The sequence below is a fragment of the Nomascus leucogenys genome, chromosome 7b (assembly GCF_006542625.1).
Source record: "Nomascus leucogenys isolate Asia chromosome 7b, Asia_NLE_v1, whole genome shotgun sequence".
In the NCBI taxonomy this organism is placed as follows: domain Eukaryota; kingdom Metazoa; phylum Chordata; class Mammalia; order Primates; family Hylobatidae; genus Nomascus; species Nomascus leucogenys.
Window position 1 is genome coordinate 45,311,218 of NC_044387.1, and position 13,737 is coordinate 45,324,954.

Below are 13,737 nucleotides of genomic sequence, written 5' to 3' on the forward strand. Positions count from 1 at the left end.
CAAAGTTTCGCTGTTGTTGCTCAGGCTGGAGTACAATGGCGCAATCTCGGCTCAGCACTACCTCCATCTCCCGGGTTCAAGCAGTTCTCCTGCCTCAGCCTCCTGAGTGGCTGGGATTACAGGCATGTGCCACTATACCAGGCTAATTTTATATTTTTAGTAGAGATGGGGTTTCTCCATGTTGGTCACGCTGTTCCTGAACTCCTGACCTCAGGTGATCCGCCCGCCTCAGCCTCCCAAAGTGCTGGGATTACAAGGGTGAGCCACGGTGCCTGGCCATTTTCGTATTTTTAGTAGAGATGGAGTTTCACCATGTTGGCCACGCTGGTCTCAAACTCCTGACCTCAAGTGATCTGCCAGTCTTGGCCTCCCAAAGTGCTAGGATTACAGGTGAGAGCCACCGCACCAGGCCTAGCCACCACGCCTGGCCCATTTATTTCTAAATAGACAATACATTTGTATATTTCAAAATTCAGAAGGCACCATCTCAACCCCGTCCCTATTCCTGTAGTTTCTCAGATGCAACCAAACAGATTCAGTTTCTTGGTATCTTTCTAGAGGTAGTTTATGAATATAAACAAATATCCAAATAAACAAATGTTCTTTTGCTTTTTTTATACAAATGTTACTTTACTGTACCTATTGATCTGTTCTTTTCTCTTTCTTTCTTTTTATCATTTTATTTTATTTTTTGAGACAAGGTCTTGCTCTGTGGCCTAAGCTGGAGTATAGTTGTGCAATCTGGGCTCACTGCAGGCTTGACCTCCCAGGCTCAAGCGATCCTCCCACCTCAGCCTCCTGAATAGCTGGGACTACAGGGATATGCCACCAAGCCCGGCTAACTTTTTTTATGTATTGTAAAGGCAGAGTTTCACCGTGTTGCCCAGGCTGGTCTCAAACTCTTGGGCTCCCGTGATCTGCACAGGTAGGCCTCCCAAAGTGCTGGGATTACAGGCATGAGCCACCATGCCCAGCCTCCACCTCTTACAGTGGACCTGATATTATAATGCCCACTTCCTATGATGAAAAGGAACTGAATGAGTGTGGAATCTCTAGGACCGCGCTGGCATATAATGGGCCCTTGGGGTTTAGTTTAGTAGCAAATTAAAAGGTGCCCATTCCTCAAAACCTTCTATAGACATCTTTCAGGAAACTGCCATGGATAAATATCTGCAAATCAAAGCAAAACTTTAGGGACAAACTACATGAGTCTTCACCTGTGAATTTTGCATCTATGATGCAAATGACACCCCCTCTAAGGTGTTACTCTTCTGCAGTGCACTACCTGTGCAACTGTCCTCAGCAAAGATAGAGTAATCTGCAGTAACTGAGTGGTGGCTGCCCCCTTTACAGAGGCATAAGTTCTCAACTTGCCACAGTCTGCACCATTCCACTTTGTGCTGTGCCTGGTCCATTTTACTCACTGATATTACCCAATCTCTGAAGGTGTTTAAGTTTGACCATTGACCTCTCATTTCATAGTGAACATCAGAGAAGTGAAAGGATTCACCCGAGATCACTCAGCAAGTGTGCAGTGTCAGCAAGTTAGCAGTAAGTCAAAACTAGGCCTTAAGGCTCTTGTCACTTCAGAGCAGGACTCTTACTGCCATGCAGCTACCTCTCTCACCAGGTGGTCCAAGGCATTTGGTTGTCTCTGGCTTTGGTGGTTGTGGGGAGGGGTGGATCAGAGATGCCCTGGGCCACGTTGGCTCTAGGCCACATGCAAGCAAGCTGGAAACTGAATTGCCTCTGCAGCTGCAGAAGACTAATTTCTATATTGATATTTGGAAAAACTAACAGCTGGAAAACGCCAAACTCATTTTTAAAAATATGATCATATTAAATGACGTTAGATGCATCATTTATATATTGCTCGCAGTGCCAGTATCCTCAAATATGGTTTTAATTTTAGTAGATATCTTGCTAGGGGAAGCACATTTCTAAGTTATCCAGATATAGGGCCCTCTTTCCTTCTCTTTCTGTCCACACGCAACCAGATTCTTTGTGGAGTTAAAGTTGACATTTATTTAAATGCGTCTTGGTGTCTGGTTTTTTCACCTTTAATTTAGGGTTTTCTATCTGGGATGAAAAAGAATCACTTGGAGGGATTTTTCAAAATACCAATGGCCAGGCCACTATCCAGTCAATCAGAAGCAAAATCTCCTTGGATGGGACCTAGAAGTCTTTACAGTTTTCTAGCATTTTAATGAACATCCCTGATTAAGACCCATCGGGTCTTAAGAGTGTGGCATATGCATTATTCAAGTTCCTAGAGGCTCTCTAAAACAAAAAAAAATCTGCTTTATTCTCTGCCTGGTGTTGATGGGTCAGTCTCTTTAGCCGTTAGTCTGATCCTAGAAATTTATGGTCATAATTTGATGAGCAATGTTGGGAATGGCTTCACCTTCTTTTTTTTTTGTTTTGTTTTGTTTTGAGACAGAGTCTCACTCTGTCAACCAGGCTGGAGTGTAGTGGCGCAATCTCCGCTCACTGCAACCTCCACCCCAATACTTTCATTTTTAAATATTATTTATGGCATCCAGATTTGCATAAGATGGACTGGGTCAATGGCCATGCCCTTTATAAATCAATATTCTTAAGTTCTGCAAATTCAGTTTCCTAAAGAGCCAAATCACATCCTACTCATCAGCAAGGCGGGTAGACATCATTTTCACAATCACTTCTAATTTTCCACCATTGTAAAAAAAACATATGCAATCAATTTCTTATTGTAAAATAAACAATTTACTTTTCCAGGACCCACTGCCTCCCCGCTCCCTTTTTTTTTTTAAATGACCTTGAACCCTTTGTCACGAGTCAGTTGCCAAGAGAAGCCTGTTTGTTGGTTTCAGAGCAGTTCATGCAGACACAGATCACTTCCTCTGAGAATTCATTTGCTTCCCCAGAATGGAATCTGGCTAGGCCCCTGACCTTGCTGGTCACATGGGCCGGGGCATCCATCAGTCATACCCCGGACTCCTATCTGTGTCTGAACACCACACCTCACCCCCAACTGCACGGCAGCCACTTGCATAGCACTCTGGGAGGGCTCTGGGCATGAGCAGCGAGGACTCCATCAACAGCTCCCCCAAATAAGCCCTGCTAATGAGGGTGGCTTGAGAAGCAGCTTTGATGTGCTCCTAAATCCAGTTGCAAAACAGAACTAAAGTTAAGGCCTCTGCACAGCACTGTGTTCTAACTTTGAAGTATTCTTACTCTAGTGTCCTGTGTGGTGGTGTTGGAATTGTCCATTGCTAAGAATCAGAGGAGAAAAGCACTTAGCATCGCAGGACTTGGAGCACTGGTGCTGAGGCCACCCTTCATTCATTCGTCGGATGTGTGTTAAGGCCCAGGCCCAGGGCAGGGGTCGGGGATTCTCCTCTCACACAGCACGTGGGTGGCAGGACCAACACCGGGTCTGATCTCCCAGCTGGGGGCACAGGCTGCTAACCCCAGGCCTGGAATCTGTCAGATGCCCTTCCTGTGCTGACTTTACTTAGACAGGCCTCCTGACCTTCCCGCAAAGATCATGTGTGATTTGCAGGGGTTCTGGCCGCTTGAAAATTTCCTGAGAAAGTACATGCAATGAGGACAGAGCTTGCAGAGGGAGGACAGGCATGCAGAAGGCTCTGTGTGCAGCCCCAGACCTGGGTACCTTCGTCACCATCCTCATCCCGCCTCTGGGTGTGCAGATAGGGAGCAGGTCTCCTGTGTTATGGCCCAAGCAGGGCTGTCAGGACACTGAGAACATTCCCTCCTCCCGCAGGAGAGAGAGGTCCAAGGTGCCCTACATCAGGTGCCAGGGTGTGGAGGAGATCAAGCACCGAGGGATGGAGGAGGTGGGCATCTACCACGTGTCTGGAGTGGCCGCAGACATCCAGGCACTGAAGGCAGCCTTCAACGTCAGTGAGTGTCGGCCTGCGCAGGGCGGGATGGAGGTGTGGGCAGTGGTGTCCGCGATGAGATCTCAGAGTGCTCCATGGCCCAGGCATGTCACATCCTTCTCTCTGTCTTTTCTTCATTTACTGTGTTATTATTTTTAAAAAAGAGAAAACAAGAGTTGTACAAACAGCTTCTATAGAAGTCAGTTTTTACACCATCGTACCCACTCATGCCACTTGGTGGGGTGGACCAGGGGCTTCTGTGGGGCCTTGGCCTTCCTGCCGTGGGGGTGGACAGGAGGTGGAAGCCCAGGACTCGGTGCAGTCTGTCCACTGCCCTGTGTGAGGATGCGGCGGGCAGAGGGCACTGATGAAATTCAGCTCAGGCCGGGGCTGCAGCATCTCCGCCTCCATCTCACCAACCCTCACAGGCTTTGAAGGACCCGGACCTGCCTCAAATGCCAGGGGAGGGCACTGAGACCCCAGAGGGTCCTTTCCAGTATCTTCGAAGCAACGGGATTTTGTGCCTGCAGACCCTTCTTTGCAGCACACACCACCCACCCTGACCAGGACCCCTAGAATGCCCAGCATCCCTGGGAGGGCCCTGTGGTAGTTTCAGCTCCCTCTGGGGGCCCAGAATGGACCTGGCCTGTGGTGAGGATGTAAGTACCAATGGCCAATTGGGTCCAAAGGAAGACACAGGTTCAAACACTGAAACCAATCAGATTCTCCCATGGCCTTCCTGCTATCAGAAGACACTGGTGCAGGGGTGGTTGCTATGTACACGGCAGAGCCACCCAATCCCCATGCAGGCACTGTGTCCTGCCACACTGGCCTCCTCCTGGCCATCACATGGGGCCAAGCAGGGGAGAGGAATGGGAATGCCCACGCACCCCCATCAACTCTGCAGACACAGAACCACGTGCAGCTCTTGGGAGGAGTCAGATGAGCTGCTCAAAGCCTGGGAGGTACCCGCACAGTGGTCAGCGTGGCAGGGACGGTGCTTTAGCCAAGGCAGGGATAGCGGGTGACTCACTCGGGATCCTCAAGGAGGCTGCTGCATTTCCGTGCTCTTTCCAGATAACAAGGACGTGTCGGTGATGATGAGCGAGATGGACGTGAACGCCATTGCAGGCACGCTGAAGCTGTACTTCCGTGAGCTGCCCGAGCCCCTCTTCACTGATGAGTTCTACCCCAACTTCGCAGAGGGCATCGGTGAGCACTAGAGGCCTTGGCCTCATGGGAGACGTCTCCTCCACGTGCACTGCTGCCCTTGGAGGCTGTGAAAAGTGAGGTGTGGGAACCTGAGCTGTGTCTCCTCTGCCATGGTCGGCATTTTAACCCAACCTCAAAAAGCAGGGGACCAGAACTGAGCCTGTCCTGGAAGGCGTTGCCCATCCCCAGAGGGCTCCCCATCCGTATTTCTCAAGGAGGCCAAGTGGGTGAAATGGTCAGCACTGCCATGCTGTGGGGTCCTGAAGTCTGCTGTCCTTCCTGCAGACCAGGGCTGAACACTGGTGCCCAGGTGCTCTTGCCATGGGTCCTGGTCCAGCCAAGCATGGTTTCAAACATGACCTGACCCTTAGTCAACCTGGAGGCTGATGTCTAGAGTGGGCGCTGGCGCCTGCAGCACCTGTAGCCTCTGCATCACCCTTAGGGCAGGTCTTTCTCCCAGGCCCATGCACAGAGGACCTGGTCTCCCAGCCTCCAGGTGCCCCTGTGGTGTCCAGGACGACGAGCGGGTCTCTGCGTACTTGGTGGGGCTGGGACCCTCCCACTTCCCACCTCCTTGTGTCCCTCACTCCCCTGTTTCATTCCATGCTGAGCCTCCCCTGCCTTGGGCTCCCCTGGGGAGGGGGTGGTGGCAGGAGCTGCCCAAGGGCAGCTCTGCCCATGAGCAGCTGCTCTAGCGGCTCCTCCTGCTGCTGTTTGCCGGGTGCTGCTGACCCCTGCGAGGTAGAGAAAGGCGTTCAGGTGGTTCACACCCCACACAGGTGCCCCTCACAGGGTCCTCACTGGTGGCCAGCGCTGTGTGTGATGATGATGACAAGCCTAAACTGCGCAAGCACTCATGTCCCGGGCGCTCCATGTGACCACCTCGGGAGAGGTCTCTGGCTTTTTGTAACATGGAGGAGTAACCCGGAGGAGTAACCCACCGCCTCCTGCAGCTCTTTCAGACCCAGTTGCAAAGAAGAGCTGCATGCTCAATGTGCTGCTGTCCCTGCCGGAGGCCAACCTGCTCACCTTCCTTTTCCTTCTAGACCACCTGGAAAGGTAGCCCAGCTCTCCCGTGGCTGCCTGGGGCTCCAAGTCCCCATGCCGCGGGGTGCCCCTCTGCTCCCACCAGACCCCCAACACCGAGGACCTTTTCCCCTGACCCCTGTCTGCAATCTCTCACTGCCTCTGGCGACTAGTGCCACTGCCACCCCCGCCCCTGCCTCTCCTCTTTGCCACCCTCCTCCCTCTGCACTGTGGTCTTAACAAAGAGCTCAGAGCTTTGGCCATGGCCAGCAGTGCACTTGGATCCCCCTCTTCCCTCCCAACCACATCATGAAGACCTCCCCGAGCTGACCCCTTGTCCTGGGCCACTGGGACCCAGAAGTACCAGGGCTGGAGTCAGCTTGCAGCACAGACAGGGTCGAGGTCACTCCCTCCCTGAGGACTCCAGCACAGCACAGCCCCTCTGCCTCTCTCCTGGTGGTGGCGTTGAAACAGCACCCTCTGCTTCAGTCCTCTACAGGGTGGCAGAGAAGGAGGCAGTCAATAAGATGTCCCTGCACAACCTCGCCACTGTCTTTGGCCCCACGCTGCTCTGGCCCTCCGAGAAGGAGAGCAAGCTCCCTGCCAACCCCAGCCAGCCCATCACCATGACCGACAGCTGGTCCTTGGAGGTCATGTCCCAGGTATGGGAAGACAGTCTCGAGCCCATGCCACCCCAGCCTGACGGAGATGGCCTCTGCCTGCCCCACCCCAGTCCTGCCCATCTTCCTACTTGCATCGTATGTGGTGGTGGCTGAGATTCAGAGAGAGGGACTTGCCTAGGTCTGCATGGATGGGAGTGATAGGGGGTGCCCAGGCCACCTCCTGGTCCTGCTGGTGCACCTTGCTGGGGGCTTAAAACCACCCCAAGTGTTTGGGTGTGGTGGCTCATGCCTGTAATCCCAGCACTTTGGGAGGACGAGGCAGGACAACCGAACCCAGGTGTTTGAGACCAGTCTGGGCAATGTAGCAAACCCCGTCTCTAGAAAAAATACAAAGAAAAATTAGCCAGGCATTGTGGCACACATCTGTAATCCTAGGTATCTGGGAGGCTGACACAGGAGGATTGCTTGAGCCCAGGAGTTAGAGGCTGCAGTGATCCATGACGGAGCCGCTGTACTCCAGCCTGGGGGACAGAGCAAGGCCCTGTGCATCTCTAAAATAAACAACCACCCCCACCCAACAAGTTATGCCTTGTCAGGACCCCACCCTACCCCCGTCTCACTGTAAGGGGTTCATGACACCAGCAGGGGTTTCTAGCACCTGAGGTGGACTTGGAGGCTTGGGCCCCAAAGACCTCCCCACCAGCAGCTGTGAGCCCCTCTCTGAGCCAGTCTCCTCTTCCCCACTCTGCCCGGGCAGGTCCAGGTGCTGCTGTACTTCCTGCGGCTGGAGGCCATCCCTGCCCCGGATAGCAAGAGACAGAGTATCCTGTTCTCCACCGATGTCTAAAGGTCCCAGTCCATCTCCTGGAGGCGGACAGATGACCTGGAAAACTCTGGCTAATCAAGGCCATCTGTAGAGTGGGAGTCAAGATTTTCTGAGGCATCCTTGGGACGTCCCCAAGTGTCAGGCCATCTGCCAAGAGACAGCGGCCCAAAGCAGAAGGACAGCTGGCCTGGGCAGATCCCGCCCAGGTCTGAGAGCCCCAGGCTGGCCTCAGACTGTGGGTTTTTTATGTGGCCACCCGAGGGCGCCCCAAGCCAGTTCATCTCAGAGGCCAGGCCTGGCCCTGGGAGACAGGGTGAAAGGAGTGGTTTTTATGGACTTAACAGAGTTTAAAAGATTTCTACTGGATCACTTGTCAAGATGCGCCCTCTCTGGGGAGAAGGGAACGTGACCGGATTCCCTCACTGTTGTATCTGGAATAAATGCTGCTGCTTCATCCTGTGGGGCCATGGCCTGTGTGGGTGGGGCCTCTTCCATTTCCCTGACTTAGAAACCACACTCCACTTAGAACAGGGTTGGAGAGGCTTAGTCAGCACTGGGGAGTGTTTGGACTCCATTCTTGCCTTTCTTCTTTTTCTTTCCAGAAGGATTTTTGTGCAGAAATGGGTCTTTTGTTGCCACGTTTGTCCTCATTGGAAGGCAGCTCCAGGAGGCCCGTGAAATGTCGGGGGACAGGACCCCCAGGGAGGGAATCCCAGGCTACGCACTTCAGGGTTCGTTCTCCAGGGAGAGCGACCTCGTCCCCCTCTCCTGACCGCCCTTCCGGCCCACGCTCTCCTGTTTGGCTTCCACAGGCCTGGACTTCTCTGGCTTCTCTGCCCACACACTCCCTGCCCCAAGTGTCCCTGCCCCTGCCCCAGCACAGGTGACTTCATTTCTGTCCTCTCAGCTCAGTGGACTCACTCAACTTTTGTAAAAGTCTCCACCTGGTGGTAGCAGCTTGCTGATGACTTGTTTTAAAACTTTCATCCTAAATAACCTTTTGATACTTGAATATTTTTAAGTTTTATATGTAGTTTCTAATTTTTTTTCCTAACAGATTCAGATACCTAATAAGATGCTGGAATGTAATCCCTGGACAATCCGTGTCCTGGCAGCATTTGGTCTTCCTCTAAGTGCCTGGCTTCACTGTTCTCAGGATGGGGTTCTGGTCTCTGGGGAACAGGATACGTGGAGGGTTAGGAAGGGGCCAGGCCTAGAGACGGGAGACTCCCTCCCAGAGCAGGTGGAGGCACAGGACCATTTGCTACCCCATCTGCCGGCACCTGCGGGGGAGCCCAGGCATTCTTTGTAAACCCTCCTGACCACCTGGCTAAAGAAAACAGAAGCATGGAGGCTGCCAAGTGTTTTCAAGAAATAACCCCATGAACATTGCATCACTTTTTTAGAAAGAGGGGCTTGGGGCAGGCAGAGGAGAGAAGGGAGAGCAAACTGAAAGCCAAGTTTCCAGATGGTCCTGCAGGAGGAGAGGATGCAGCTGCCCAGAGGGAAGCAGGATCACATTTAAGGAAGTGTGTGGGGTCCCTGGATGACACCAGCACCCAGTGCGACTCTGGGGACCGCTCCCAAGGTGGGAGGAGTGGGTGCCCCTGTGTGTCAGTGGGCAGCTCCTGCTGAGCCCGCAGCTCACTGGGGAGCCTGACAGCCGGGCCATGCGCCTGACACTCCTCTCTGCTTATGGATCTGGCGAGGCAGGGAGCAGAAAACAGAGCCACTTGAAGGCTTTCTCTCTGCATCTGTGTGCAGTGTGGATTTAGTTGTGCTTTTTTCTTGCTGGGAGACCACAGCCACCATTTACAAGCAGTGTCACCCTTGTGGGTGGCGAGGACAGAACAGAAGCCTCTGCTCTCTGTACCTATGTGGGCCCGGTGGCCTCCCCTGTCCTGGCTTCCATCTCTGTCTCAGCGACCATCCAGCCCTGCACAGGAACACATGTTGCTTAGGAAAGCCAAATCCAGACCTTGTCTCAGTCTCCTCTGGTCTCATGATGTGCATCTGTTACCTTGAAATTGGAAACCAGTCTATCAATGTCTGTGCCAATTTTTGTTCCCTCTCCAACCTCCTTCCCCTTACGACTTTTTATTTATGTAGGATGTGTGCTGCCTGATGATGGGATGACCACACTTTTCCATGTTCTAAAAGTGCTCCTCTCCCGCAGGGCCCCAGGCCTGATGGTTGCTTTGGGTCTACAGCTACGTCTTACCCGCCTCCTGGCTCGAAAGCCTGTGTGGTGGCAAAGCCGGTGCGGGGCTGGGGAACGCGGCGTTCTCCAGGAGGGGGACCCGGCTCTCCTTCTGCAATGCAGGCAAAGGCCTAGATGCCAGTGTGACCTCCCACAAGGCATGGCTTCCAGACTCCCCGAACAGAAGTGATGCATTTTTGCCTCGGGCCCTGGGTTTGAAGCAGCCTGGCTTTCTCTCGGTAAGTGGCTGGTGTCTCAGCAGCTGCAATCTGAGCTCAGCCACCTACACACCACCGTGAGGGAAAGAACTGCCGACACTTTCGTTGAAAAGTTTCCTGAGACGACTTGCGTGCATGTTGATTTCATGATCAGCGCCACTGGGAAGAAGCCCTGAGCCGGTGGGGTGGGGCTGGAATCGGCAGGTGCAGTGATGGGGCTGGGTGCCCAGGGGGCCTCAGTGCTCTATCAGGCCACGGTGGCCAAGCCAAGGCTGCAGGAAGGGCCAGCCTGGGAGGTGTGGGTGAGCACAGGCAGGCGCCAGCTGGGCAGTGTTAGGATGCTGGAGCAGCATCTGTAACTCTGCTGAGTGGGGTAGTCTGGTTGGGGCAGGGACTGCTGTTGCTTTGGCAGAGAGAGATGATCCCCACCTTGGAGAGGCTGTTCTGACTCTGCAGGTGGGACAGGGACAGATGGCCGCCAACGTGACCCGGCTGGTCTTCCTTTGCTGTGCTGAGCCCTGGGACATGGAGGATGCCCGCCACACACAGCCTGGGCCCGGGTTCTTACCTGTGGCCACCGCTCTGGCACGAGCCCCTCAGTCTTGGGTGGTGTCTGCCTGGTCCGGGATTTGGTGTTGCTGCTGAGTCCAGCCTTTCCACCACCTCCGCATGGGCCGTGGGTGTTGTCAGCTGCCTCCCGCCTTGGCTTCAGTAGCTCACCCAGCTTACAGGGGAGCTGCCCTGGGCTGGAGATGGGCACAAACCCTGGGTCCTACTTGAATGCAGCTTGCGGAGACCCGGCCACATCCACTGGGCCACAGGTTGCCCTCGGCAATGCCCACATGAGCCGTCAGCCTGAGCCTCCCTAGGACAGCAAGGCTCACACGACAAAGGCTGCCCGTGGCCTTTCTCAATGAGGTGGCTGAGCCCAGCCAGGACCTTTCTCGGACTCCCGGGATGTGGCTCTGCTCGTGAGCAGCCTGGTCAGCTCTCTCGGGGTGAGAGGGGCTTGTCACACAGGCCCCTGCCTGCGGTGTGACCCTTCTCAGCTTTTCTCAGCTGCCCTGCCTGCGGAGTGTCACTGCCACCATGATCATTTCCCTGACACTGGGAGGGTGTGGGGACGTCCTGGGTAGAGACAGGGCCCGTGGCAGCAGCAGGCTCAGGGGCGCCCTGCACTGGTGGGCTGGGGACCTGGTGGAGACCACACCAAGGGCTGGACAAGGGGACGAGCCTCCACCCTGGCCTCTCCTCAGGCCTCAGCAGCCCCTCCCACAGGCAGAAGGGTTGACACTGGGTTCTGCCCTCACTGCAAGAGCTACGAGTGCCACGTGCTGTTTTGTCCAATCTGGTGTCTGCAGGGCAGGAAAGGGCTGCCGCTGGCCCATTTCTGAGTGTTCAGCACCTAAGGGTGACAGCACTGTCTGTCCCTACCCTCCGGGTCCTGTTTGAAAATCAAACCCGTGCTCACAGGCCGATTTGTTTTTTCTTTCAGAGACAGGGTCCCACTTTGTCACCCAAGCTGGAGTGCAGTGGTGCGATTATAGCTCAATGCAGCCTCCAATCCCCGGACTCAAGGGACCCTCCTGCCTCAGCCTGCCAAGTAGCTTGGACTATAGCTGTGTGCCATTGCACCTGTTTTATTCTTATTTTGTAGACATGGGGTCTGGCTATGTTGTCCAGGCTATTCTCAAAATTCCCGGCCTCAAGCAATCCTCTTGCCTCGGCCTCTCAAAGGTTGGGATTACAGGTGTGAGGCAAGGCACCCAGCTCAGCCACAGAGCCCTATTGCATCTCTCTTACTAGGAGCAAGAGCTGACTGCCGCCTCATCCCCATTCCAGAGTGTTGGGGCTGTGTTCAGCCCAGGCCGGGCCACTGGCGTTGCCCAGGGAGCGGGATCATTCACTGCTGCCCCAAATCTGAGATCATTCCACCTCGACAAGACTTCCTCATCTAATCCCTTTACTTGACATCTGGGGAAACCAATGTGCACAGAGCACCCCCAGCTCACTTGGGTGTGAGAGCTGATCCACAAGCAGAGGCTGAGATCCTCGGATCTTGTCCCCCAGCCGCCCCGCAAGCTTGCTCCCTTTCTGCTGGAAGAGATGGGGCTGGACCTCGACCGGCAGCCCTGGCCTGGACATGAGTGTGCTCGTGCAGGTATTCAGGCCGAGATGCCCCGGCATCATATTTTTTTCTGTTTTTGAGATGGTGTCTCACTCTATCGCCCAAGCTGGAGAGCAGTGGCATGAAATCGGCTCACTGCAACCTCTGCCTCCTGGTTAAAGTGATTCTTCTGCCTCAGCCTTCCAAATAGCTGGGACTACAGGCTTGTACAACCACGCCTGACTAATTTTTGTATTTTTACTAGAGACGGGGTTTCCCCATGTTGGCCAGGCTCGTGTTGAACTCCTGACCTCAGGTGATCCACCTGCCTTGGCCTCCCAAAGTGCTAGGATTACAGGTGGGAGCCACTGCATCATTTAAATGTAGTGAGGGACCGGGTGCGGTGGCTCATGCCTGTAATCGCAGTAATTTGAGAGGACGAGGCTGTCAGATCGCCTAAGGTCAGGCGTTCGAGACCAGCCCGGACAATGTGGTGAAACTGTGTCTCTACAAAAAAATAGAAAAAAAATTATCCCTGCGTGGTGGTGCGTACCTGTAGTCCCAGTTACTCAGGAGGCTGAGGCATTAGAATCGCTTAAACCTCCGAGGCGGAGGCTGCAGTGAGCTGAGATGGCGCCATTGCACTCCAGCCTGGGTGACAGAGTAAAACCTTGTCTCTAAATAATTAAATAAATAAATATGGCCATGCACGGTGCCTTAGGCCTGTAATCCCAACACATTGGGGGCCAATGCAGGTGGTCCCTGAGGTCAGGAGTCCGAGATCAGCCTGGCCAAGACAGTGAAACACTGTCTCTACTAAAAATACAAAAATTAGCCAGGCATAGTGGCAGGCACCTGTAATCCCAGCTACTCAGGACACTGAGGCAGGAGAACCACTTGAACCTGGAAGGCAGAGGTTGCAGTGAGCTGAGATTGCACCACTGCACTCTAGCCTGGGCAATGGAGCAAGACTCCATCTCAAATAAATTAATTAATAAATACAGAATAAATACAAATAAATTAATAAATACAGAGCAAGATTCTCTCTCAAACAAATAAATAAATGTACACCTGTAATCCTAGCACTTTGGGAGGCTAAGACAGGTCGATCACCTGAGGTCAGGAGTTCGAGCCCAGCCTGACCAATATATCGAAACCCCATCTGAAATACTAAAAATACAAAAATTAGCTGGGAGTTGTGACATGTGCCTGTAGTCCCAGCTACTCGGGAGGCTGAGACAGGAGAATTACTTGAACCCAGGATGTGGAGGTTGCAGTCAGCCGAGATCTCGCCACTGCACTTCAGCCTGGGTGACAGAGTGAGATTCTGTCTCAAAAGGAATAAATAAATAAAATACAAAATAAAAAAGTAAGTGTAGTAAAATTGCAGAGTCGTGCTGCGGAAGCGTGCTGGTCCTATCCATGGAGTGGAGGCTGATTTCATACACAAATGTCACAAGAACTTTTTTTTGTTTTGTTTTCTTTTATTTTGAGACGGAGTCTTGCTCTGTCACCCAGGCTGGAGTGCAGTGGTGCGATCTCGGCTCACTGCAAGCTCTGCCTCCCGGGTTTATGCCATTCTCCTGCCTCTGCCTCCCGAGTAGCTGGGACTACAGGCACCCGCCACCACACCCAGCTATG

At 53.5% G+C, this 13,737-nt stretch overlaps 1 protein-coding gene and 1 long non-coding RNA gene across 2 annotated transcripts; one reads left to right on the top strand and one right to left on the bottom strand.

The window, feature by feature from the left end:
• Positions 1 to 1,998: 1,998 nt before the first annotated feature.
• On the bottom strand, positions 1,999 to 10,761 carry LOC115835974. Its single transcript, XR_004030958.1, has 6 exons — positions 10,558 to 10,761; positions 9,445 to 9,507; positions 8,639 to 8,743; positions 6,487 to 6,615; positions 4,918 to 5,830; positions 1,999 to 4,025 (listed from the first exon to the last, which is right to left on the bottom strand). It is a non-coding gene; the product is annotated as an uncharacterized LOC115835974 (long non-coding RNA).
• On the top strand, positions 3,603 to 7,592 carry LOC115835968 (breakpoint cluster region protein-like). Its single transcript, XM_030815804.1, has 5 exons — positions 3,603 to 3,906; positions 4,962 to 5,096; positions 6,050 to 6,155; positions 6,622 to 6,784; positions 7,503 to 7,592. The coding sequence occupies exons 1-5, from the start codon at positions 3,618 to 3,620 to the stop codon at positions 7,590 to 7,592; spliced, it is 783 nt and encodes a 260-aa protein (XP_030671664.1). The 5' UTR covers positions 3,603 to 3,617.
• Positions 10,762 to 13,737: the final 2,976 nt, after the last annotated feature.

What these genes read in the sequence shown, in the direction of transcription:
- LOC115835968 (XM_030815804.1), top strand. Translation starts at nt 3,618, where the DNA reads ATGCAGAAGGCTCTGTGTGCAGCCCCAGACCTGGGTACCTTCGTCACC. An exon ending in GAAGGCAGCCTTCAACGTCA is followed by an intron (nt 3,907 to 4,961) that starts GTGAGTGTCGGC and finishes TGCTCTTTCCAG; the next exon opens with ATAACAAGGACGTGTCGGTG. An exon ending in CCTTGGAGGTCATGTCCCAG is followed by an intron (nt 6,785 to 7,502) that starts GTATGGGAAGAC and finishes CTGCCCGGGCAG; the next exon opens with GTCCAGGTGCTGCTGTACTT.